Source organism: Tiliqua scincoides, chromosome 6 (assembly GCF_035046505.1).
Source record: "Tiliqua scincoides isolate rTilSci1 chromosome 6, rTilSci1.hap2, whole genome shotgun sequence".
Classification (NCBI taxonomy): Eukaryota; Metazoa; Chordata; class Lepidosauria; order Squamata; family Scincidae; genus Tiliqua; species Tiliqua scincoides.
Genome location: NC_089826.1, coordinates 56,168,055 through 56,194,774, shown reverse-complemented (window position 1 = coordinate 56,194,774; position 26,720 = coordinate 56,168,055). Strand labels below are relative to the sequence as shown.

The window sequence follows — 26,720 nt, the reverse complement described above, 5'->3', positions numbered from 1 at the left end:
GCATGAACAGAGTGGAACTTAAGTTTGAGCATCTATAATTACACTGTATGGGAAAAATTTACATGGATTAAAAACAATAGGCTGCATCCTAAATTGAGTCATAAATGATCAAGAAAGTTAGTCATAACTAAGTCCTATTGATATCAATGGGACAGTCATGAATGACTCAGCTTAGGATAAAACACAAAGTGTCTCTTGATTCACACTACAATGTTGGTTAGGTAAAATCCTTCCATCATATAGGACAGGTAAACTGAAGTACTTCAGCCTTATCTTCTGCAAAACTTGGTGTAACTAACCGCATTGCGATCAATGGAATTATGGGTGCCTAACTTGGTATGCTTGTACTTAAGAGGAGTTGTAGATTCAGCATTCTGTTCAGTTCCAATTTAATATTTATTCTTAGTACAAAGCTCCAAAATGGAGAAATGCTGAAAGACAAAAATCAGCACCACCCCTACATTTTAATAAAGTTGGTTAGTTAAGAACTTGCCGGATCAGAAGGGTTTATGGGCAACTTTCGTATGAACAAGCAAAGGCTTGCAATTGCTAAAACATTTTATTCAATATATTAATTTTTCATAACATGTTACAAAATGTATTAAAATCCATTCACTGTAATTCATGCAGCTAATATGGAAAAGAGAGTGTGAAAAAGGCTGAAGGACAAATTGCATGGAAACTATATTTCAGTGACAGATGGCAGGACATTGCAAAAGGCAACAGACTCAGAACAAATTACCCCCCCTCCATTATTCCTAAAGGTCTTTTTCTTTTGCCAAGAACCCAAACTACAAGCAAGAGTGCCTGTTTAGTGTGCAGATGTGCTACTTCTGCCATCTGAGAGTGTCTACTGTTTAGATAAAATATAACAAGGTTTGAACAGAAACAGAAGGGACAGGAGCAATGTTCAAATATATAATCTAGATGAATTTGCGAGACAGAAGATGTCATTTGATCATGACCCTCCTAAAACATCTCCCAGAGAAGAACAATACCAGCAGACACAGTTTGAGAATATTATCGTCAGATGGTGTATTGGAGAATAGTTCAGCATCCTGGGATAATCTTCATTCGTGGATCATTTTCTGCCCACTGAAAGAAGTCACACTGCTTATCCTTTCCAAGAGGACACACAAAGAAATTCTTTCCGTTATTAGGGCCAATCTTCAGCACTGTCCTCAGAAGGCAGCGCTTCCCATGATTGCAGAAGGGAAAATGAAGGTCTGCCCACTGTAGAGAGAAAATAGTTCTCCTTTAATACCAAATGCTATAGCCAAATTTCTCCTTTAGATTGGTGGCAGGAAGCTCTCCTCCAAATCTACTAGGTAGGTGGCAACCAAAAATAATCAAGTTCAACTACTCCTTTTCAAGTACAACCTGTTCACTGCCTGAGCTCTGCTGGTTTGACTTTGTGGGAGGACAATTTTAGTGAATCTTTTCCAGCTCTGGAGGTGACAGAAGTTGATTTATCCAAGTGAAGTTCCGATGGCTCAGGGTTCAAAAGCAATAGATCTCACTTCCCAAGTAATACACAGCTCTTCTAATGTCTCTTTCCTTTCAGACTCTAAAAGGTCAAATGATTCTAGTCTATTAGTTACCAGACTGCATGGTGGAGAGATCACAGTCAAGGATGAGCTAATTAAGAACCAAAACACAAAGAAACTGTTCTTGCACATTCTAACCCATTCCTTGCCCCTCAGCTCTTCCCCTAAGAAGCAGGGTGGGAGAGATGGCTACCTGGTTGAAGAGCTTCGCCACTTCCTCATCATTCAGCCCTTCATCCAACATTCCTGTTTTCTCTTCCTGCGCAAGGAGGGGGCCATTTTACACAAGCATTGTGATACCACAGCCAGAAGGCAGTAGTGTAGCTGGGGGGGGCACAGAAATGGTAAGTACAGCAGGTGCCACAAAATGAAGTGTACGTGGCCTCTTCCATTCACCATCACAGCAATGGCAACATGCAGGTGCTTGCTAAACCAAATGGCATCCCCTACACTTTGGCATGGTGAGTGGAAAGGGGCTGCTTACTTGGTGTGGTGCCTGTACTACTATTTTGCTCCCCCTCTAGCTATGCTACTGCTAGATAGTGACTCTTTCAGCTGTTGGAAACAGTAGCCCACCTCTGCTTTAAATAAATGCTGAGGGCTTGAATAACCTTGTTGGCTTTCTAGACAATAGGACATTAAAAAAATATTACCGTAAATCACAAATAAAAAGACCACAACTCAGTTTGTTTCAGGAATAAAATCACTGCTGGCTGTAAGTCCCACTTAATCATCCTGAACTGTACTGAGAACCTCTTTAGATAATCCTTCTCGTCCTCATTCATATTCTGTTATGATAATACTGAAAGAGTAAAATCCATGAGCAATCATGGTGATCTGGGAAACTTATTTCTACCCTTCAAGGATGCACGAAAGGCTGTGTAGTCTCACGTACTTCAAAATAGTCACACCGGGCTTCTCTTGGTAAAGGACAAGCATAAAATTGCCTGCCCTTGTTTTCTCCGTCCTTCTTCACTATGCGGAGCGCACAAAAGCGGCTGTGTTTACTGCAGCGAGGGCTTCCCGTGTTTAATGTGCAAGAGCCATCTGTCATGTTAACGGAAGGTGCTCTGTAATGACAGGTTACAAAATAAAACCTGCATAAAGTTAAAGGGATTAGTTACTGCAGAACCACCAGCAGCCCTCCTGCTGCCTCTCCCTCAACTCCACAAGCATTCTTCCCTTTCAGATTCCACTGTCAATAATGCTCCTTTTTATATATACTGTATATGTAGTGATCAAAATACAGAACCTTGCCATTTTATGTACCCCACTCGTTTTCTCTTCAAATAAAATAGAAGGATTCAGTGTTGAGCATACCGACAATTGAAATGAAATGCAGGTGGCAAGTTTAAGTCCCCAGATGGCCTTGTCTCTTATTTTTATAAACTGCACCATTCCGGCATTGCTAGCATAAATTTTTTTTGCTTTCATGTAGTCTAAAGACATTCTGAATTGGCAGCAGGAACACATACTAGACGTCCAATTCCCTCCAATTATATTCTCCCCCTCTGGAAAGCTATTATGAGTGTCTTACACCAGGCCATGGGGATCTCTACCTACTTGTCCGCTTCAGAGACAATTTTCCATGCTCTTTGATCAAAGCTACTTTAATGATCCCAATCATATTCCACCGAGGAGGAAGTCTGACTGGCAGAGCAGAAAAGTGTATTTTATGAAGGTGGCAGGGAAGCTTTACTCTCCTCTGATATTAGCATCACCAGAATAGTTGGAGAGCATCTCTGCTTACAATCCACAAGGGCATGTACCTAGATAGTTAATGTTTAAACAAGGTTAGTCGTCTCTCTGTTACTTTGATTCCATAGCGGGCAAACCTTTATGGCAAGTGCACTGCAAGCTAAGTCCAAAAAGCATTCGGTAGTACCATTTAGTCTGTCAGTCTGGGGAAGCAGGCAGCTGGAACCACAGGCCTGACTGTGCCTTGAAAGCTCACTTCCATGGAGAAAGGCTTTCTGGGGATATGGGTGGAGTACTAGAGAAGGACAGGATTCGGATTTGTGGGCTTTTCCTTGGTGGGGGGAAAGGAAAGGAGATGAAGCATGTTCTTTGTGAAATTGGAGAGATCAAAAGAAAAGGGTGGCATTTATGCGGGGGAAACAAAAACTACATTGCACTCAAGCCAGCAGAATAAAATATCCAAATAAGAATGGAATTTAAAAATTAGGGCATATCTGGTTGAACTCTAGTTGTAAGAAGACTCCAGCTGTAACAAGAACATGTTCTAGTGCTTTTGAAAAAGACTCTGAATTCAAAGTTTGGAAATGAAAAGAGCCCCACAATTGAAGGACTGTCACACTCCTTTGTATTTGCAAACCTCAGACCATGAGTGGTGTAATCAAGACAATTGTTCTGTCATTCTTGGAACCAAATACAGACATGAGGCTGTCCATCCCATTCTCCCCAAGATGCATCAATAATGCCAGCCATAAAGGCCTCAACATCTCTCGTTTCAGAGAACCCAACTTTCTTGCCCAGCAGTTGCTATAATTCTCTTGAAAGCAAATGCAGTCAACAATTCTGATGGAATTGCCAAATATCTTCTGGTCTAACAGGGTATCCAAGCCATTATAGGCTGTTCTACATAAGGGTAGGCAAAGCTTTTTCATGGCCTGGCAAACATTTAATCTTTACGTTACGGAACTTTTTATACTGAACTGTTTAAGAACAAACACATATGGTTTGGGAGTTAAGACTTGGATCTGGAAGATCCAGGTTCAAATCCCAGCTCAGCCATGAAACTCCTGTGTGACCTTCATCTAGTCACTGTCTCTCAGCCTCACCTACCTCACAAGGTGGTTGTGAGGACAAAAGGAGGGAAGGAACTACGTTCACCACCCTGAACTTTTTGGAAGATAGATGGCATGAAAATTGGGGGGGGGGGGAATTAAAATAAACCAAGAACAGACATGGCTTTATAAGCAGACTTACACATCAGTTTCTAGCCCTCACGTTTGTATTCAGAGCCACATATATTTTATAGCAATCCTGTTTAGATCTGCAAACAACAAACCTGCTTGTTAAAGTCTTGATAGTTCCACCAGATGAAGTCGAGTAATCAATCTTTTGCTTCTTTTGTGCCGGCTGTAGAGAATTATATTGATAGGGAATGGATACTGGTGTATTTACTGCATAGTGGTAGGTACCGTTATAATCATTTCTTGAAGAATCACACAGAGAGCTTCCATCTGGAGCTAGACTTTTACTTTCATTAGGTTTCGGCAGAGTGGATTTATTAGCCAAATCTGTCAGGACCAGAGTTGTTGTCCCAAATGCAGTTTTCCTGTTGACCTTAATTTCTGTCCTTGGTTTTCCAAAGTTGTTACATGGGTACTTGATTAAGTTGCTGCTGTAGGCAGTTAAAACTTCATCATTCTGTACTTTAACTTAAAGTAGACAAGAAAAGGGAGGACATCCTAGTTAGCATCATCTTTGAATGACATTCCTCTACCCCAAGTTTCCCCTATACTTTTATGCCATACCTGTAATGTTCTATATATCCCTATATCACAGATGTGCCACATCTGTGCCTGTGTCACACCTGCAATGTTCTACACATCCCTATATCACAGATGTCAGGGATAGTGGTCCCAAACTACCTGTAGTCCTCCATAACTGGTAGCTCTAGATTCGTATCTCCTTTTGCATCTGGTTAGCTCATGCATACAAATTCGCACTAGTGACACATTCAGGAGTAAGAGTGGGAAAGATAAGTTAACTTTTTCAGTATGTCGCCTGCCTCCCATGTTAATTTCCCATGTTAATTAACTTAACATACATTAAGTTAATTAATGTATGTTAATTTCACATACATTAACAGCGGTTTCCAAACTGTGGGTCCGTGGCCAATGACCCAATTTTCAGTAGTTTGCAAAACGGACAGGGTAAATTAGGCTATGTGTATCAAGCGTTGAACAATCTGCTACTTGGGATTGTTGCCCAATCACCATTATAGCCACATAGGGTTGAACAGCTGATAAAGTGAAACTTCTTTTTTAGGTGGGTCCCACTTCATGGGTTCGGCTAAAAAATTTGGAAACCACTGCATTAATGTAATGCCATCCTATATGCCAGAGATTCTGAAAGCAAGTCACTGGGGCATTGTGGGAGCCCCATCACTCGGCAGCGAGTCCATGGTGTGAAACTTATAAACAGCAGCAGGAGGCTTGGCATGGCAGGCAGAGCTGCTGCGCATGGTTTTTTCACACACCCTCCTGCCCACCCAAGCATCTTACTACTATTTTTAGGTTTGCATTTGGACTCCAACCCAGAAGTGGCAATGACATCATCACACAATTGTGTTGTCGCCTCATCGTCACCTCCTTCCAGCTGCCAAGATGTCGCAACTCAGGTACCCACCCTTTGGTAAGCTACCTTAGGTTCCCTTGGGAAGAAAGGTAGGGTAAAAATGCTACAGATAAATGAATAAGTTTGGGAAGCATAGTTATATGCACTTAACTAGGAGTAAGTTCTATTTGTTGGGCTTACCTCTGAACAGAGATGTACAGAACTGCAAACCTTGTTAAGAGGTGGAGTGAAAGCCAGAGCAAGATTTACAAGTATTGGAAGGACTGGAGTATATTGATGATAAGCACTGAGCAAGTCATTTTCCTCACATCATCCTAAAAAACTCTGGATTTTAATTTTTTTTAAATGCAGATTTTGAGATAAGTATGCTTTATTCAAACAACTCTTCAGATGCCAGGCAATGGACTTTGATAACAGCTTAAAAAGCTTTGCAACTGGAATGAAAGGATGCCAAGAAAGAAAGAGAGCATTATCGTGATTTTGTTCTAAAGCTCTAAGCTACACTGCCTTTGTTGTATAGGGTCTGTTCCAACTTCTAGGTAACCAGCTGGGTGCATAAATTCCAGGAGAGAAGTTAATTGGCAAATCTGACTTGCTGAACAGACTAAATCCTTAGGTTGCCAGGGCTGGCATTTTAGTGGAAAGCAGACAATCAGCCAAGAGCAACTTTTGCTGACAACAAAAATCCTTACCGGCTGCAAACGCAATTGTTCACCAGCCTGCTTCCCCAGCGCACTACTGGCTCCAGAAGGCCTAGGTGAGCATGTCTTTCCTCAACCCACTCTTTCACTGTAAAATCCAATCTTAAGAACAATGGGGTCAATTTTGCACCCTGCAATTTTGTCCCAATCCTGCAGTAGGAAGAGGACAATGGTTCAAATTGACAAAAGTTTCCTTTGCCTATTAACCACTCTTGCTCAACTGGACAAAAAGACATATTTTAAAGTGGTGCCCCCCCTTTTTTTAGGAGGAGAGAAACTGTTCCAATTCAATGCAGCACAGCATCCTTTCCCAGTGGTTGTTGCTAGTGTCTGCCTTGTATATTTTTTTTCGATTGTGAGTGTTTTTGGATAAGTGAAACATTTTTTTCCACGCCTTTTTATATGCTAACCATGATCAGAACTATTTTAAAAATAAATACTTTTAAGACAGTGTTTCCCAACTTGGAGATTGTGATCTCCCAGGGCAACGGCAAACAAATTCCTCCGTAAGGGGACCAGTGGTGACGGCACTTCCTGGTTTGTGCTACTGCCACTTAAATTTTAAAAAGTTTTTCAGAGTTACCTGGCAGTGCCGGCTGAAGATGCTGCAAAACTCAGGTTTTCATCTCCACTGGATACGTCGAAAAATCCCCTTTTAAAATCCTAGTCAGTGGTGGCGCTAACCCAGAAGTGCCATCAACACTAACTTGCTGCCACGCCCCCCCACCGGCTCTCTCATGCATTTAGTGGTTCCCTTACATTCGCATAAATGTTGAGAACCACTGTTTTAAGACTTATACCAGTGATTTTCAACCTTTTTCATCTCTCTGGCAAGGCACTAAAATGGTCAAGGCACACAATCGGTTTTTTGACAATTGACAAGGCACACTGTGCTGTTAATGGGGCTTACATCCCCTAATGGTCCTATTGATAAATGACCCTCTCCCAAATTCCCAAGGCACACCTGGGGACCATTCGTGGCACACCAGTGTGCCACGATGGTTGAAAATGGCTGACTTATACAGATGGGGGATTCTGCAAGGTACAGCACTTAGCATCATTGTACTATGCTGACAGAAAGAGCCACGCCTGGCTGAATTCAGGCAACTTCTGAAGGCCTGAAACTGGCAATCCCCATGCAAACAAGCCAAAAGCAGAAGGGGTAGTCTTATTACAGATATTCAAAACAGGGAAATGAGAACAGAAATAGGATTTACAGTGAGTAATGGGTAGGTGAGACTAGGCAAGCAGGAAAGGTAAAGCTAGCATAATCTTGAGGACAAGGATTGAGGACATCGTTTGTCAATTAAAGAAGGAGAACCAGTTGCAGGTATGGGAAACAGCACAACAGAAGATGCAAAGGCAGAAATAAGGAAAGAAAAAAGTTCACACCAAAATTCTAATTAACAGGTGACCAGCCCTGAAGTGCAGCATATAGTAGATCAGGGGTCTCTAAACCCCAGCTTGGGGGCCAGATGCGGCCCACGGTGAGCCTCTATCCAGCATGCAACAAGCCTCTGGTCCCCTGCAAGACTTTAAGCCACTTGGCCAAATGTGGCCAGAGCTGTGCTCCAGTTGTGTCTTTAGAGGGTGCTCTGAGGGCCGGTGAGACCACGACTTAGAATGCCTTCTAAGGGTCTAAAAACATCACTTCCTGGTTTTCCCGAAAAACCATAAGTGAAGTTTTGGAGCCCTCTGAAGGCCTTAAGCTTTCTGAGGGTCTGGGAGGCTTCCATGGCCCTCCAAACATGCTCTGGATGCTTCCTGTGATGGGTTGGTTCCAAGTTATTTTCTCCTGTATATTTAAGTAAGCTGCTTGTGGGGTGTGGGAATGAAATTCCATTTGAGTGTGTGCTTTATTTCTGTGGTGCATGCTGGCGCTTGGAGAAAACCTACAAATTTAAACCCATTTATTATTTCATCTATGTTCCGTCTCTAATGCATTAAATTTTTTTCCCAGGCCTTCAACACCATGCCAGATATTTGATTAGGCCCTGTGGCTGCAAAGTTTGGAGACCCCTGTAGTAGATGATCTTGTGCAGAATGGAAAGAACGAGAAGGAGTCACAGAACAGATGTAGTAGGAGAGAAGGGGGAAGTGCTTCAGAGACTTGAGAGATGTTCTGAAACATGCATCTTAGTTGTACTGTGTGAAAAAGGTACAAGCTACTGCCTTCGCTAAGAAAATGGGATTTGTCACAACTGGCAAAGAGGTTTCGAAAACACTCCTGTCAAGTTTGGTTATAAGTCTCATCACGTCGTTTCAAAAATCACCATCTTTATTACAGGGTTTAAGCACTTCTCAGGCACACATCCTTCCGTTGTCTTTGAAATACCAACAGGGTGGAGGGACAGCATTTGTCCCTTGTAGCTATATAAGAAAATATATTTTTTTTTCTTACAAAATATATTCCCTTCCAGTTTATGAAAAACATTTGGTCTGACAATTCAGGAAGTTGCTGAAATCTGCAAAAAGTACAAAGGTTTGACTGAATAATTCATGCGGCATAGGGCGGGATAACAGCTGTGAAAGTATATATTTGAGTTACAAAAGGAGCATGCCATTATAGAGCAAACAGTTGTTTCCCAAGATGACAAGCTTCTGGGTTTATAATGCAGATTCTAACATGTGCATCTGCTGAAGGCTATTTCATAAATTTTCTCCAGCCTGGTTCTCTTAAAACATAATTTCCCCCTGAATTTTCTTCTCTAGTCTGAAGAGTTAAATACAGTTCCTCCCCCCCCCATTCCCACAGAGCTGCTAGAGAAGAGGTCTGTCTTTTAATTATGTTTGTCTATCAAGCATCAAATATATTCATGTGCTACAACACTATCACTAGTGTGTGATAAAACACACAAGTGTTAAGGAAAGATATCATCACCAAATGCATAGCAGACATGTACGAGTATCAGGGACTGAGGATCAGTGCCAGCTTGGTGGTTGTTCTTGAGAATAAATGCTGTTGGGTGGCTTCTTTTATACACCACACACACACCTCCAGCCTTCTCAGACCCAAGGTGGAGGACAGAATTCTCTTTTATGCTATGGTGCAAAGAAAAACTACTCAATCTTGGGCCTTGGCTGCCCAGCTTCTGGAAAGCTTTGACCTTGGATAGAGGAGGCAGTACAAAGGAAGGCTCTTCTCTGTTGCAGCAATTGCCCTCCCCCACAATTTCTCAATAGGTAACCTGTCACTTATTGAGCAATGAAGATGGAGGTAACCTCCAAACCATTTTCCTTTCGGGACCAAACATTTTAAAAACCCCACGCGTCTTGTCTCCCAATGTTATATCAGAGTGGGGTATCTGGGAATTAAAGAAACAGTTCATACCAGCAAGGAGGACTACCTCTGTGACTGCTGTTCTCTTCATCATTGTCCGATAAGCCACAGGATACTTACTGGGTGGACATCATCTGCAAAGGCAGGTAGGGTATGGCCAGGCACAACCCTTGGGCACATACCCAGCCAGAACCAACGTGCATCTGACCTCACGGGGAGTTGTAGCCAATCATGACTCTCCAGCATGCATCCACCATATGTTCCTGAGTATCAAGGGACATGGGCCCTTCCTTAATGCTTTACATGTTTCCCCAGCGAGTGTTGGCCGCTTACAATTGGTTGGTTTACCAGGTTATCTACAGCGCCATGTATGGCATGGAGCAGCTGTAAATGCCACTGAAATAAATGGTATTGGCTTCTTCATTATGGGTTTCAGATTGGTGCATTAGAGCAAGCAACATTCAAATCAATGGCATTTAGGATTAGTTAAGTGTCATATACCATTCTAGATACACATGATCTATATCTTGCATACAAGAGCGGAAACCAAGAAAATTGGGTTCCAGACCACCTGCAAACAGTTGTGCCACATTACAATGCCATACAAGCAATCATATAAATCCCATCATGACTCACCTTCAGGTCTTGGAGCCAAGCACACATCACAGATTTTGACAGAAGGCAGGTTTATTAGAGTGCAGCGCACACAGGTCCATTCTTCCGATTTCTGAGCCACTTGTTCATTAGAAGCTGACCCCCTGCCGTATGCCGAGCCAATTAAACAACTCCTCCTTGGCAGTTTGCTGTGCAGTGGAGAAGCCAATGTTAATGTTTTGAGAGGTTTGTTCTGAAAGTTGTGTTCCATCAGCATATTAACTGAGATACTAGCTTTCAATACCTTGACCATCAAGTCATGAGATGAAAATTGAACTACTCCTACCCTCAAAATGTGCAGGCATATTCCTCAATAACAATTTAAATAATTATCCAAAAATTTCAAAGCACTTGGTAACTGAGTATTCACATTGCTAATCAACAACTCTGTGGAATGACATCTGTTCTTCCAGACTTACTCTCAAGTTCTACTACATTTACAATCAGAGGGTAACAACTATTTTGTTCACATTATCATGAAAAACATCTTGAAACTTATTGGGCTTTCTCATTCCCCATAGTCCAAAAAACATTACTCAGGACTGCAGGGCAAAGAAACAAAGGTGGATCAGGCTGGAGAATTGTGCATGCATGTAGCTGCTATTTGTATACACCAGTGGTTCTCACATATTTTGCACTGGGACCCACTTATTAGAATGAGAATCTGCCAGGACCTAGCAGAAGTGATGTCATGACTGGAAGGGACATCATCAAGAAGGAAAATTTTTATCAATCCTAGGCTGCATTCCTACCCGCACTTACCCAGGGTAAGTCCCATTTACTGTCATTGGTAAAAGCATATATAGAGAAGCCTGTTCAAAGTACAGATCTGTAACATTTCCCCAAATTCAGTCACAGACCATGGTAGCATCAAGTCTAATATATTAAAAATAAAATATTGAAATGAATGGGGACCCACCTGAAATTGGCTCGCAACCCACCTAGTGAGTCCTGACTCACAGTTTGAGAAACACTGGTATACACAATTCCCTGCCCAGCTTGGTTATCTAGGTTATCCCATGTACTGAACCTGGCTTGTATGAAACATAGCTAGATGGGGCTGTAGATGTTCATCCTGCAATTCAACCTATATTTACCACAGTACTGTCTTTCCTTGACCAGCAGCTACATGGCAGCCCAGAAACCACAGGCAAAATTGAACACTGAATACATGTCAATTTCTACATGAACTCACTCCACCTACATTCCCAACATATCAATTTGGTCATGTAAAAGAAATGGCCCTATTACCATTCCTTCCACTTACATGAGTTAACGCTGTCTTGTTTTAAAAAAAAAAGTAGTACAATTGTGTTTCCTGAATCACAAAATGCTTATCCCTTGGTGATCTTGGTAGATATCCTACTTTCACAGTTTTACAAGCTGTGTGGCATTGTTTTGCATGAGAGAAACAAGAAGAGGAATACATACACATAAGAACACACACTCATACTCTCTAACACAGTTGCCACCTTGGAATTCCAATGTGAGGGGAAAAATGGAAGAAAAATGCTTTTAAAGAAAATGATGTAGGGAGTTTAAGCTGCAATTCTACACACATTTACTTGGGGAAAAGCTGCCACTGAACTCAGTGAGAGTTGCTTGTGAGCAAGCATACACAGAACTGTAGTCATACTTTTTCAGTCAAGACAAAAGTTATGCTGAAGATAGGAATGAATAAGGGTTCCTTAATTTAGCTGGGTGTACAACGCACAAGGTAGCATGGAGGAGTAAAAGACCAGAAAAACAGAGAATGTCATTAAAGAACACAGATTGGATTTCAACAGTGAACAGGTAGTAGGATTACAAAATGCCGAGACTTCTGAAATCAGCTGTGAGACAGTTTAAGTTAAAAACTACCCAGGATCCACAAGCTGAGGTATGTTCTTTTGACACCGAGGACAGAAGTAGGTCATTCTGTTATTCTCTCCTAAACGACACACTGTGATCTTTGCTCCACAATGACCACAGGTGGGACGTTTGTACACTTTGTAATGTTTGTATAGTGCTGATCCCACCTTTCGACACTGAAACAGAGAATTTTTGTTGGAACCATTTAGAAAGACAATACAGTTAATCCATGTTTATCCTGAATGAATTTTTTTTTTAAATCACTAAAAAGAAGATTTAAACATTATACATATTTATGTTTTAGGCAACCGTGTTGAGAAATTCAATGAAAAAGAAATTTCCATACACCATGACTTTGTTCCAGTGTAAACAAGAAGAGATTATCAGAAGAAGGGATTACTGAGTTTGTCAGTATTTTGCTATGTTTCTGTCTTGTAGGCAGACAAGATGTCTAATGGCATACCTCAATTAGGATTTTTCCTTTAAGCATCAGCACAGTGAAAAGTTCTCGAATACACTAAAATGTGTTCACCTGTATAATTAAGGGCCAATCAACATGGCAAAGAAAGTTCATGATGGAAAGTCCATGATTAGAAATGGGCTATGTCAGAAGGCCAGATGCAAGGGAGGGCACCAGGATGAGGTCTCTTGTTATCTGGTGTGCTCCCTGGGGCATTTGGTGGGCTGCTGTGAGATACAGGAAGCTGGACTAGATGGGCCTATGGCCTGATCCAGTGGGGCTGTTCTTATGATGCAATCTTCCTACAACAGAGGCAGTTCAGAACCAGGTAGTGAAATCATGTTGAATGCTTTGAGTGTAAGGGACAGCCTAGAATGTATCTCATGGATGCACTAACTTGGTAAACCTAGGACATCTCTGCAGGGGAACAATGAGACCGCAATATTGCAGACTTCCTAGAGAATGAGCTTCACTGAACACAGTAGGACTTCAGAGCAGATATCGTTAGGATGGCACTGTAAGTCATAGGTTGCATTCTAAAAAAATTTTCTTACACAAGCTGGGGAGAGAAGGAACACTTTTGCTGATCACTCTGCCCTCGAATATGTGCGCAAGCAAATGCTCCCGAGAGTGGCCCTTAGAGGCTAAATTTCAGGAGGTGCAGGAGGCCACAAAGATAAGAGACTGACAAAAGTAATCACTTCCCTTTTGTATGAATGTGAATGAATGGATGTAAGAGTTATCAATTTTTGTATGAATCTTTTTCTGTGTAATGTGTAAATTATCCCCAAGTCCTATACCAGCGATTTTCAACCTTTCGCATTTCACGGCACACTGACAAGGCGCTAAAATTGTCAAGGCACACATCAGTTTTTTTAACAATTTTTACAGTTTTTTAACAATTTAATAATTGTGTGCCTTTTTAACAAAAGGCACACAGCACTGCTGGTGGGGGGCTCACATTCCTCAATGGCCCTACTGACCCTCCCTCAAACTCTCGCAACACACCTTCATACTATTTGAAGCACACCAAAGTGCCATGGCAACGTTGGTTGAAATTCACTGTCCTATGTAAATGAAAAGGACTCGACTATAAATTTTTCTCTGAATTCCACAGGCTATTTTCAATTAGAAGGAGGGCTTTATACTCCAATTTCTAAACGTATTTTAACTATATAGATATCTATTCAGCATTGCCATTTCAAAACCATTTTTATTGTCCTTTTATTAAAAGTTTTTCTTTCCTACCTTATAAAAAAGTAACGTGAAATCTCGAGTAACTGTCACTAAATGATGCACCTGCTCCTCCATTAATTGACAAACCTGTGATTTGGAACAAAGGTTTAAACACAAGATTATACAACTTACTATGGTATACTACAAATAAGAAAATGCTTATCAGCAGGTCATCTTAAGTGACTACCATCGATGTAATGGCAAAATGAGGGTCATTTAAAACATGACAGACAGGCAGTGACAATTTTTGTGCCACCTGCCAGTGGAAAGTCCTCAATAAAACAATATTAACATTCTTGATGCCAATTGAGCTACAATTGCTCCAAAGCCCCCTCTCCCATTCCCCTTCCCAGATTGGCTAGGGGCTGTTATATGAAGTAATTTTCACTTGGAACTAGGATGTGAATAAAGAAATGCCCACACATCTACCCTAGACAATAAAATGACTGTTGAGCTATACATTTTAGATGTTCAGAAAGGAGTCTGTGGCATAGTGGAATGCCACAAAGAGTGCAAAAATATTTATATTACATGGCAACGTAATGGAACATCCCCCTAATGAAGAGCCTTCAGTCCTTAAAATTATCCCACTGCATTTCAAGTATTGAAAGCTCATCCGTGTGCAACTTTATCACGTTAAGATCCTTGAATGTTTGCCATAGCTCCACTCCTTTCTTGCTCTTCATTTTAAACCATCAGGATGCAACCTGGAGAATCAGCCTCAATAAATTTTTGGCCAATTCCTCCACTGTATTGTGCAAGAGAAGGTAATTTTGGTCATTTCACCCCCTATTATTTTTTGTCACATACACCAAGTATCGATTATTTTGAGGAACTGCCAGATTCCTAACATTCTGGATTCTTGTTCTACTACAATCAAGAAAAATGGGACAGATTAACACACATTTTCTTAAACTCTTATACTTGCAGTTCCAAAATATGAGCAGAAGATGCCCAATACTTTTCACATACTTTAACAGCTGGGTGTAGACCACTGTCAAAAAGGGCTTCATTCTTTATGATGTTTCCGACTCCAGGCAGGATTGCCTGATCAAGCAAGATATCACATAACATACGGCCCTTCTGTTTCTTAATCTCACTTTCTGCTCTTAAGAAACTAAACTTTGGAGAGCATATATCCAAGTCTTCCAATATTCTAATTTTCTTTTCACATTCAGTAGCATTCCTTTAAAAAAACACACAAAACAAAAAAAACTAAAGTAGTTCATTCTGACTTGACACTACGTCGACAATCTGTCATGCACTTAACACTATTATTAAAATATTCATATACTGTTTCAATATTTATATACCATTTATATTTCCAAACTATATGAAAACAGTTTTGCATTCACAAAACAGTTCACATAGTAAAATGAATGGAAAAAAGTGGTAACCCTTAAGGGGGCTCACAATCTTAAAAAAAATAAAGACAGGCACCATCCAACAAATTGGAAGAAAATGCTATACTGAGATGGACAGAAATAATTGTTCTTACTTTGCTAAATATGAGACCCCCACCACCACTTAAAAGGTGGGGTTCTTTAAATAATTATTGGACATTTGAAGAAAAAACCATATGAAGCAGGTTCTAGTGCTGGAAAAGTAACACTTGTTTTATTTCAATAAGGATATAATTTAGGCTAGAAAAGGGAAGTTTAATGGTCAAGGTATTAGAGCATGTTTCCCCACAAAGACATGCTAAAAGTTAATTAACTTGCAATTTTTAGTTTAGCCTTCTTCTCCCCACTCCACAACAGACAAGATGTTTACTCTCCAAATCCTAGAACTCAGGACTGAACAATGAAATTGACTGGGAAATTATTCAGGATACACACACAAAAAAAATTCTTTTACACAAACATAAAAATACCACAACAAGAGGTATGGTAGACACTAATTTTCTTAGCTTTGCAAGACAGACACATTCATGGAGAACAGATCTACAGATAGCTATTAGCTATGACATCTAGAACTGTATTGTTCGGGACGTTTTACCTCAACTAGCCATCTCTGAATGGCCAAGTATATGGAAGTCTCCACCACTCTATTCTTGTTAACTACCCAGGGCTCTATAGCTGGCTACCACAGGATACAGATTACTGTGCTAAGTGAATGGTTTGGTGCTATTCATCCAAGGCAACTCTTACGTTCTGTTACACTTACGACTCAGATGGCTAAGGCAACCCCCTTAACACTTCAGTTCAATGAATAAAATAAATAGAAATATTTAAGAATAAACGTGATTCTAACTCCAGTTACTAGTGCTGAACCAGTGAGCTGCTACTCTTCATTAAATGCAGAGTACACACATTGCACTGGGAGTCTTCAGATCTCTTTCCCTCCAGCCAACCACCCATCTGTAAAGCAAATAAAGTGAAACACTTGAAGCATGCTTTCACTAGATTTAAGCTACCTTACATGGTTTGAGGCTTAGAGTCACCATATTTCTCCCTTCAAGAAATGTGGTAAAACATTCTCACAGAAGAACACAAGTTGATTTACCTAAGCTCTACGCTTGCATCATAGAAACAAATCAGATCAGCCGTAAGTTGTATCTTCAAGACTGCCACTGCTCCGCTTCTGTTTTGGCATTCATCCAGATTTATACGCAAAGATCCATTCATGCCAAAGTGGATCCTACAAGAGAAACATTTCTGAAAATATATTTTGAAACACAGTTCTGAACATTAATTATTCCCAGCCAGTTACACAGATGTAATTGTATGTATACACAATTGCTTGCCATTGGCAAAAACAGGGTAACGTTGCTCATTTTAATAGACAACTTTTATCTTGCAGAGAAATGCCAGTCTATAGCTAAGAAGCAATACAGGCAAATAGAGACATTAGGAAAAGTTGGCATCCTTCAGTCTCATAAGACTATGGTATCGCACTCTGAATGGTGGTTCTGGAACAGAGTGTCCTCTCCAGAGCGCAAAGCCTGGGTAAGGTAGGTATGGAGGATAGGCTGTTACCCATGCAGCAAATCCCCCCTCTCCACATCGCTGAAATGGTCCAATGGAAAGGCAGAAGCCAATACGGTTGGTTCCAGCGGCATTGCAGGAGTTGCCAGAATGTGACTGTGTTCAGCCATGAACTGCCTCAGGGACTCCGGCTCTGGATTTTGCCTTGAGGTTGACTCCTGAAGCCTTTTCCATAACTGGATGTAGCCACAAGGCAGTGGAGGTTTGGGATCAGAGTTTTCCTTCTCTCAGATGAGCTGCCTTCCCAGGCTAACGAGTCCCATCTACCCAGTGGCTGTTTAGTCGCCTTTTACAACAGGTACAGCCAAACCGATGGCCTATTCTTAATCCCCCAGCCCCCGGGGGTTTAGGAAAAGTACACAGCCATAATTCAGCCAAAGTTATATACTGTATTTCTGAGTTGTGCAGATTTCAAAAAGGGCACATGCTTATTTCTCTCCAATTGAGTTGGTGGAAATTAAGCATGTTTAACTGGCTGAAATGATGCTCTGTATAAGTTACTGAACAATGGGGAATCAGTTACAGATGATTTTTGGTATGGTATGGTATTAATTTAGTTTAATCTGCTTAGAATCATGTGGAAATTACTACAGCAGGCCCTCAGTATTTGCAAGGTATCCATTCCAGGATCCCCCACGGATACCAATTTCCATGGATAATGAAGCTCATGGAAGAGCCTCACAGGACCACCCAGATGCGACAGGAAGTACCTTCCAGTCACATCTGGGAAGTCCTTGAGGCCCTCCAGACGCAGACCTGGCACCCGTGTTGAGTCAAATTCGCCAACTGTAGGGCCAACTATATATCAAAAATCCAGGGGCTTCTCTTCAAGTACGTAAAACTCATTCTTCCTCCAAATAAATATTAGCAGTTTTTATGGTTTCAGAGAAAACCCTAAAAACAAAAGGCTGACCTCACTAATTGTTCAGACAGTAGCTTGGTGCCAGGGTCAGATAACTGCACAGTCCCCAGTGCTCTGTGTAGCCCTAACCTCTTCACAACTATCTCATCACTTCTTCAAAAAAAAAAAAAAAATCACTATTTGAAAATAATAATAATAATAATAATAATAAGATTCTAAGACCTGAAGTAGAGCCAGAAATTTTTTTTTTAAATCTAGTTCTGGAAGCCAATGAAAACTCTGTTTTTATTCCATTCATTTGTTTAGATTTCTTGATCGAAAAATGTCTTTAAAATGCAAAACCTTCAGCTATTTTGCCATCAAGATTAGACCAGGAGTGGGGCTGGGAGGGAGCATCACCCACCTACATAAAACTTACTGTCTACTTAAGCATTTTCCAGGGTTAGAAAATGGTAAGCATAATAAGTATTGGGGAGACAGTCCAAAGTGAAAATGCCAAGAGACTAGGAAGTTGTTCAAAACCAAAGTCTACTACAGCGGAAACTGCAATATAAGGATAGATGGGAGTCCATTTTCAAGCACCACAGCTGAAATTTGCCATGTTCAGTTTCTGTCAAACTTTATTTTGCTTACCCAGTGATTTCAATCTGTGTTCTTAAATATTTTTGTTACTGGAAAAATGCCACCATCTCCTAAGGCTTTCACAACTCTGTTATACTGTTGGAATTCTTACACATGCAACATAAAAACCTACCTTAGTGCTATTTATAGATATGATTCTACCATTTGCTTTGCTGGACATATAATTTCCTCCTCTAACTACTGACTCTCTATAAATTCTTTTCAATCAGGAGCAGTTACACCAGGATTTTTCACTTGACACTTATCTCCTTGAATCCTATGCAAACACACCCCACTACAAAGATGCATCCCATAGCAACTTCTGACTGAAAAACAGATTGTCCTGTAGCAAACTCAGATATAGCTGAGAACATGCAATCCAGCATGTTCCATTCGTTCAGAATAATAATTTACAGTGGTCTGAGCTACAACCATTCAGTTACATGTATTGATTTTACATGAAAAGACCTCTCCTTCTTCTAACATTCTCAACTCTATCCCAATGCTTCCTGGGAAACTGTCTCTATACCATTGACCATTAGGTAATCCAACAATGCCATAGGCAACATTTCAGAGAGAAAGAACATCTGTCCACATTGTTCTGAATTATTCAACATGCCAAATCAAGCTGACATCCATCAACTTCACAGGTGGTAGAAGAAAATTTCCAACACGTTTGTGGGGAAGAGACAAAAGTAGTTCCAGTATATTGGAATGAGTCCCTTAAGGATTGTGTACAAAAACATTATCTGTGCTGGTGCCACTGGTACCAATATTTCATACTGGGCTAGATGGGGCCTCTGATGTTTATGACCTCTCAGCCACACCTGGCCAGCCTCTGATCTCATCTCTCTTACCTCAAGGCTTTCTGTCCAAAGTACATGAAAAGTTCCTTGCCCAAAGTTTCTACACCACTGTAAACATCTCCGTTAAGCACACTCAAGAAATCCTGACAGGAGATCTTATTCCCAGTCACCTGAGTGGATTGAAAACAAAACCATTTAAGTATAAACAAGAAAAAGGGATTTAAAATAGTTTGCAAACAACTTTTATTCATGTGTAAGGTTGAAGTTTATGCTAAGACCACCTGGGGAAAAGCTTTACTTATGCCAAACATAAATAAAACAGAAAAGCAAGGAAGCAAAGTAGGCGATACCCAAATGTACACAGCCCAAAAGCATTCAGTATTAACAAGTAAAATCGTAATGAGGAGTAAAATCTTAATACAGCTACTGCACTCAATGATGGATAAGTCAGCTCACAATCAGAAGGCATCTGTTGTCCAAGAAACAGGAAATTGTCTGGATCAGTTAAATAATGGAAATCAGCAAATTCAGCTGGCCAGAGATCTCAGTGGGTCTATAAGAGGTGAGTCTACTTAACGGTCTCAAGACACAATCCTAACCCCTTATGTCAGTGCTTTCCAGCACTGACATAAGGGCAATGCAGCTCCAAGGTAAGGGAACGCACATCCCCTTACTTTGAGGAGGCCTCTGTGAGTGACACCCAGCTGCAGGATGCAGCACGTGTCCCATTGGCACTGCTATGCCAGTGCTGGAAGGCACTGACATAAGGGGTTAGGATTGCACCCTAAGAGGGTGGAAAAAGGAGAAAAGCTGTGTGGTTAACCTTGAATTTTCAAAGAGGATAAATGAAAGCATTTTCTCTGCTCACTGAAAGACCCTCTACAAAATATTTTTTTTTCATTAACCAGTAATGCGACCCCACATTTTACACAATGGAATTTTTTGGGACCCACATGTTATTTTGCTCTATCCTCCACCCATTTCATATAGAGAATATGGTCATACAAGCCAGTGATTCTCCAGGAGTTAGAACTGGATTTAAAAGAGACTACGAAGGTATTTTTTTTAAAGACTACAGTCTAAATAAACTGAACACAAATTCAATGACATTTAGCTGTTTGCTTGCCATCCTACTATAATATGCTGACATTACTTATGAAATATTTCCCCTGCTGCATACACAATAGTAAATAATTAAAACACCCAAGATTGCTGTTTTCTCAATTGCTAATTTACTTTTTAATTTTTAAATGTCTGTGAAATAAACAGGTTGTAAACTGAAGGTCACGGTTAACTCGTCTTCTGCTTATTTTCAGACATGCTGAACCAGTCTGTCGACGGAAACAACTTCTCGGATTCTTCAGATATTATGATGCCACTATGTGACCCTGTGTCAGTATCCATTTTGAATAGCTAAGATGCCAATGTCATGCCCTAGGAATAAATCCAACTTACTGAGTGTATCCAGAAGACCCAAAGAAACCACATACACAACCTATTGAGGGTGACATTGCATCTGTTTCCTCTGAACAAGTCCTACATAACTGTTACACACCAGATCAAATACAGCCAACCAACTGCACACTGTAGCACACCAGTAGCCTGGCAATACTCTGTTTTATAGTCCCAGGCAGGTCACAAAAACTAGAAGTTCATCTAGTCAGTTGAGATGCAAAACAAGGCGTGTTTACTTGCAAGTAAAAATGGGCATGGCAGAAAGAGGAGAGGGGAGCATTGAAGCTTTTTCTGCTGAACATGTGCATTGGAGAGCTCCTTAGCTTGAGGGTGCATCACACTGGTCTTATGCGTTCTGAGTCTTGATATCATTGCAGTGCAAACATGGCTTGTTTCTCGCAATAAGCAAATCTGCACTATTATGCTGGCATAGCCCTGTCAACAAATTCACCCACAGCATGGCATAAATGGGACCGTGTCTTGCCACAAAGCCTCCCTAGCTAGCGAGCATCACAGTCTGAATAAGCACAAGCAGCTTATGCCTTTTGAGAGTTGACTATGGGCAACCCTCTTGGAACACTCTGTCAGGAGGTGGCATTACTTTTAAGAAGTACATTTTTCAAGGAAGAGTTAAAGCCCATTCATACCTACTGCTTCCCTTCGATATCTGACCAAGAGGCTCCAGAATGTGTCTGAACACAGGAATGGTATTGGTGGCACTCACTGCACTAGTGACCTGGGGGGGGGGGTGTCAGTAGGTGCAAGTGGTCCTTTGTAGGATGGCTGGGGGGTGTCCGTGTCACCTGAGCCATGCTGCCCTGAGGGCCACCCACTTCTTCAGCATCCAGAGACATTCTGAGGGCCAAAGAGGCCATGCTCAGCCTCACTGACTCTCAGAATGCCTTCTAAGGATGCCAGAAGGTCTTAAAATATCACTTCCTGTTTTCTCCAATAAGCCAGAAATGACAATTTAAAGCCTTCCATAGGTCTCCGAAGGCCTTATGAGGGCCAGGGAAGCCACAGGCTGCCTCAGAAGAGCTTCAGAGATCACACTACTGGTGGGGGGCTCCACTTCCAGACTTGCCCCGGGGCAGCACAGTGGCCAGGACTGCCACAGACTCATTGGTTTCCTCCTACTCAGTCATCACTCTCCTCCCCAACACAATGATGATCAGATGGAAAGGAACTACCCAGCTGAACTGTATGAGCCCATGCAGTTCTTGTATATAGAAACATTTACCTGAGTGGCACAGGAAGGTACAACAAGAAAGTGGCTTCCAAAGTGAAAGAAGCCCAAATCCACAGGAAGAGCAGATCACATGATGATAATATACCTAGGTTGCACTTCTTCAGAATAAGGGCGTGCACACCACTCCATGTTTAGAACAGACAAAAGAAAATATTTCATTGCCCAGCATGTCATTAATCTATGGAACTCCTTGCCACAGGATGTAGTGATGGTACTTGGTCTAGATGCCTTTAAAGGGAATTGGACAAATTTATGGATGAAATGTCGCTCACAGATTACAAGCCATGATGGGTATGTGAAATGTCCTAGTTTTAGAAGTAGGCTACCTCAGAATGCCAGATGTAAGAAAGTAGCAACATGATGCAGGTATCTTGTGCTCCCCGAGGCATTTGGTGGGCCACTGTGAGATATCTAGGATGCTAGATTAGTTTGGCCTGATATAGTGGGGCTCTTATGGGAAACCCTGGCTTCTGAGCGGCCTGCTTGGAGGCAGGCTGTGCAGCATGGCCTTTCCCAGTTTGAAGAGACACTTGGCCAACAGTCTGAGGCAAAGAGGCAAAGAAGGAAGGCCCATAGCCAGGGAGACAGACCAGGGACAGACTGCACTTGCTCCCGGTGTGGAAGGGATTGTCACTCCCGGATTGGCCTTTTCAGCCACACTAGACGCTGTGCCAGAACCACCTTTCAGAGCGCAATACCATAGTCTTTCGAGACTGAAGGTTGCCAATATATATATATGTTCTTCCCTGGAAGGAAAACTCTCTTAACATGAAAAATTGATATTTCAGAGGAGGATTTTAGTTTGATTTTCTTCCAAATATGCTAATCTTGTTGTGCAGATTTGGGGGGTGGGGAGTGCATTAAATCATGTTTTCTAACCTCACCGCCCCCCCCCCCCCAAAGTAAGAAGTGGGATCCAGATCCTGTTTTCCCATTTTACCTGATGTCCAGGCACACCAGTCTATGTGAAACTCAATACCACATTTTGTGATTACTGAGATTTGGCTATCTGTCAAATAAGAACAATGACAACATCATACTGTACAAGGATAATGTGAGGGCAAATAAATATGAAAAAGATGACTTTTGCATAGTTGTGCTGTCAAAGATTAACTAATTTGTCTCAAATGTGATTTTACATGCAGATTCACAATCCAGAACACAGAGCCCTCTGTGCATTTTCCTGTTGCAAATTCTAAAGACTACATAACTTGGTACTAAAGCACTTTGAGGATTATGTTTCCGGAAATAAAATTTCCTTGCCTGCACTTGAGCAAAGACAAGGGGGGGAAAAATCCTCTCTGCACACCCACCCCACCAATCAGGAAGGCAGCCTTGAATCTTCACAGCTCATTAACCCAAGCTGCTCATTTCTATTCCAACATCTTTTCTCCTATAAAAGTTCCACAAGCCCCAACAGAGTAATTTGATGCTGGCAACACAAGTGATCAAAACTTGCAGAGAAATTGCATGCTGTGTACATGGAAAAAGAGCAAAACAATAACCCCCACCCCTTGTCCTGAGCATTCACACCAACAACATCCCTCATTAGTATGTTTTTGAGCAAATAAACAAGCTTATCCACCCAGTAAAAGTTTTTTTTCTTCCTATGGGACAGTTTCATTATGCGATCTTTCTTTATGCTGTATTTTTCCAAATGACAGTTTCTCTGTGGTGGATATTGTGTAACAGGCTTCCTTATAATAAATTATATTTTTAAAATGTGCCTTCTTTCTAATTAGGCAAAGTGACTGGAGGACACTTTCCTCATTATTTCTTACATGTGTTAGATGTTTGCCGGAGCTCCATCAACTCTTCAAATTAATCAGACTCGTTATGGTTGATTTATTATGTTAATGACAGGAATATATTACAGATTGCTGGTTATTTCTTTTTAAGTGTTTTGTAAGGGAAAACACATAAACAGCTGCCAGGAATCTCTTCAGCATCGTAATTACTGGAGACAACATGATTGTGTCAGCTATCAACACCTCCTGTCAATCAGCGATGTCCTCTGCAGTTCTAACATGCAAAGAACAGTTGTGAACAGAAAAGGGATCTTTACAAAACTGGTCAGTCTTGAATTTGCTTAGAGCTTTAGAAACAGCGTCAACAGGATCCCATAAGATGGTCTAACACTTCTAGTGTGATCTTCTCTGGAAGGAATTACTATAATACACACCAATTGATACAAAAAGACTTAGGACAGAATCCTATGCATGTTGACTCAGAAGTAAGTCCTATTGGGTTCAATGGGGCTTACTCCCAGGAAACTGTAGATAGGATTGCAGCCTAAATGCACTGCATTTAGGCTTGCTAAATTAAACTTGCTACACAAATGTCACCAAAACAGCTCAGCATAATTTTTTTTAAATTAAGATTTTGTTCCATGCTGCTTTTCCACCACACAGTCTGCAGAGAACTCAGTGACATTCATAAGGCCATTACAAAAATAGCCCTCCCCCCAACCTAACAACACCAGTGTAAAATAAACACTGAGGCCTAGTTCTGAAGCTGAAATGAATTGTGGCACAAAGGATGTGTTTGCAGGAGGAGCCTAAGAATACATCCATCCCACCAATTTAACTTCATGATGTACTGGCGTTTCCAACACCAAGACAAGCGGTACCTTAGCACTGCACTTTTGCAGGGAGAGAAACCCTACAGGTGATGCCACCAAGTAGTCCACAAACGTCAAGGAAAAGTGTCCTGCACGCTGGTCAGCCATACTGAGACTGTTACTATTTTCTTCCAAATGCAGAATATATACTACAATTTACAAAGGAAGGGCTCCTGAACACTTTGGCACATAGTGAACAATTGCACAGGGCTCAGGAAAGACAAATTTCAAACTTCTTAAGAAAAATGAAGTTAGAGAGACCACATCTGGGTAAAGCAAAGAGCTGCAGTCTCAAATTCATTTTTCCAAGTGAGGAATTGGAAAGAGAAGAGGGACTGAAACCTGTTCAGCCCCACTGATTGGACAGGGCAGATACAACTCAATCAGCTGTGAATTTTAAATCAGTTTTAAAAATGCCTTGGGGAGCCTGCACTGGAGCTGGCACCCTGGCCCATCCCATTGTCACCCCACCCACATAAAAATGGGCTGCATCTCCCCCAAGTCCGTCCATGCCAAGGCGAAACCCACTATTGCAAGCTAGTGGCTCTGAACAGTGGCATAGCTAGAGGGGGGGGACAAAGCGCTCAGTTTTGCAGGGAGCCTCACTGCAGTGTGCAAGCAGACCTTCCCCTTCGGAGCCATTCAGGGCAGTGGGAGCAAAACGGAGGCGAATGCTCCGAGGGGGAGGATCCGCTTGCAAAACGGGGAGGCTCCCTGCAAAACTTAGTCCTCTGTCCCCCCAGCTACGCCACTACCTCTGAGTACTACCACAGAGTACTTTTTGCCCTGCCAGTGACCAGCCAGAGGAGGGGAAGAATCAAGCCAGGTCGGAGGCTCTGGTTCAAATGCACAGACAGCCGCCTGACACCCCGCGCTATGGCAGGACAGCTCTTGCTGCTGCTTACCGCCTCCGAGGAAGAGGAGGCGCCCCCTCGGGAGAGCGGCAGCCCCGATCCCCGCACCCACTGCACGACCTGGCCCCGGGCCACGCGGGCGCGCAGCTTCTCGCCGTTCAGCCTGCAGCCCGGGCCTTCCACCATCCTGAGCCCCCGGCAGCAACCTCGGCAACGGCCCGGGACCGCTTCAAACTTCCCGCCTGCTACTTTGTAGCTGCTCCGCCCAGGCCCTGCCAGCTCCGCTGAGGAGAGGCGGCGTCTGGGGCTGGGCTGGACTCCGCCCCTGAACCGCCCACAGACCGCAAAAAGGGGGTGCCTAGTGCAGAATGGGGTTCCCCCCACATCAGTGTGCGAGGCATTCACTCCCTCTGCTAACGCGGCGTTTTGTTCTTCAACAACGTACAGCCCAGTCCTAGGCACGCCTACTCAGAAGTAAAACCCGTTATAGCCAATGGGGTTTACTCCCAGGTAGGTGTGGATAGGGTTGCAGCCTAAGCGTACAAGCCTAGGCATGTCTACCCAGAAGTAAGTCACATTATAGTCAATGGGGCTTACTCCCAGGTAGGTGTGGATAGGGTTGCAGCCAAGAGTTCAATCCTAGGCATGTCTATTCAGAAGTAAGTCCCATTATAGTCAATGGGACTTACTCTCAGGTAAGTGTGGATAGGGTTGCAGCCTTAAAGGGCAGGATCTGAGGGTCATTGTGTCTTTCGGTGGATCAGTCGATTCCAAGCTCTGGTTTCTCCTTCCTCTAAAGTTGGGATCCTCTGTGCACGCTTGCTTGCAAGTAACCCCACTGAACTCCAGAGGTGTTTCCACAGAGTGGACATGCCCAGGATCACACTGCCAAGAAATTCAACAGCTAGCTGCCAACACAGTAATCTGTGGGCTGAAATTCAGGATTACTTCCTGGTGACCTCTTAAAACTCCTTCAGGTCCATTCCTATCCAACTTTCCAGCACTGATGAAGCTGGGTCAATGGGGCATGTGCTGCATGGGGGGTGGGGGGGTGCAGTCACAGAGGCTTCCTCAAGGTGAGGAAAAATTTGTTCCCTTACCTTGGGGCTGCATTGTGGTTGCATCAGTACTGGAAAGTGTTGCCCTTAGACCCCAATCCTGTGCTTCCCATTGCTCAAGGCTGCAGCAGCATCAAAATGGCAACAGCTGCA

The 26,720-nt window shown here is 42.1% G+C and overlaps 1 protein-coding gene across 1 annotated transcript; it reads right to left on the bottom strand.

Annotated features, from left to right (window-relative positions):
- Nucleotides 1-746: 746 nt before the first annotated feature.
- On the bottom strand, nucleotides 747-25,695 carry NEIL3 (nei like DNA glycosylase 3). The gene is made up of 10 exons (XM_066632639.1): nucleotides 25,561-25,695; nucleotides 19,383-19,501; nucleotides 16,561-16,695; nucleotides 15,028-15,241; nucleotides 14,068-14,142; nucleotides 12,369-12,535; nucleotides 10,491-10,657; nucleotides 4,579-4,951; nucleotides 2,419-2,617; nucleotides 747-1,233 (listed from the first exon to the last, which is right to left on the bottom strand). The coding sequence occupies exons 1-10, from the start codon at nucleotides 25,693-25,695 to the stop codon at nucleotides 1,051-1,053; spliced, it is 1,767 nt and encodes a 588-aa protein (XP_066488736.1). The 3' UTR covers nucleotides 747-1,050.
- Between the last annotated feature and the right edge of the window lie 1,025 nt (nucleotides 25,696-26,720).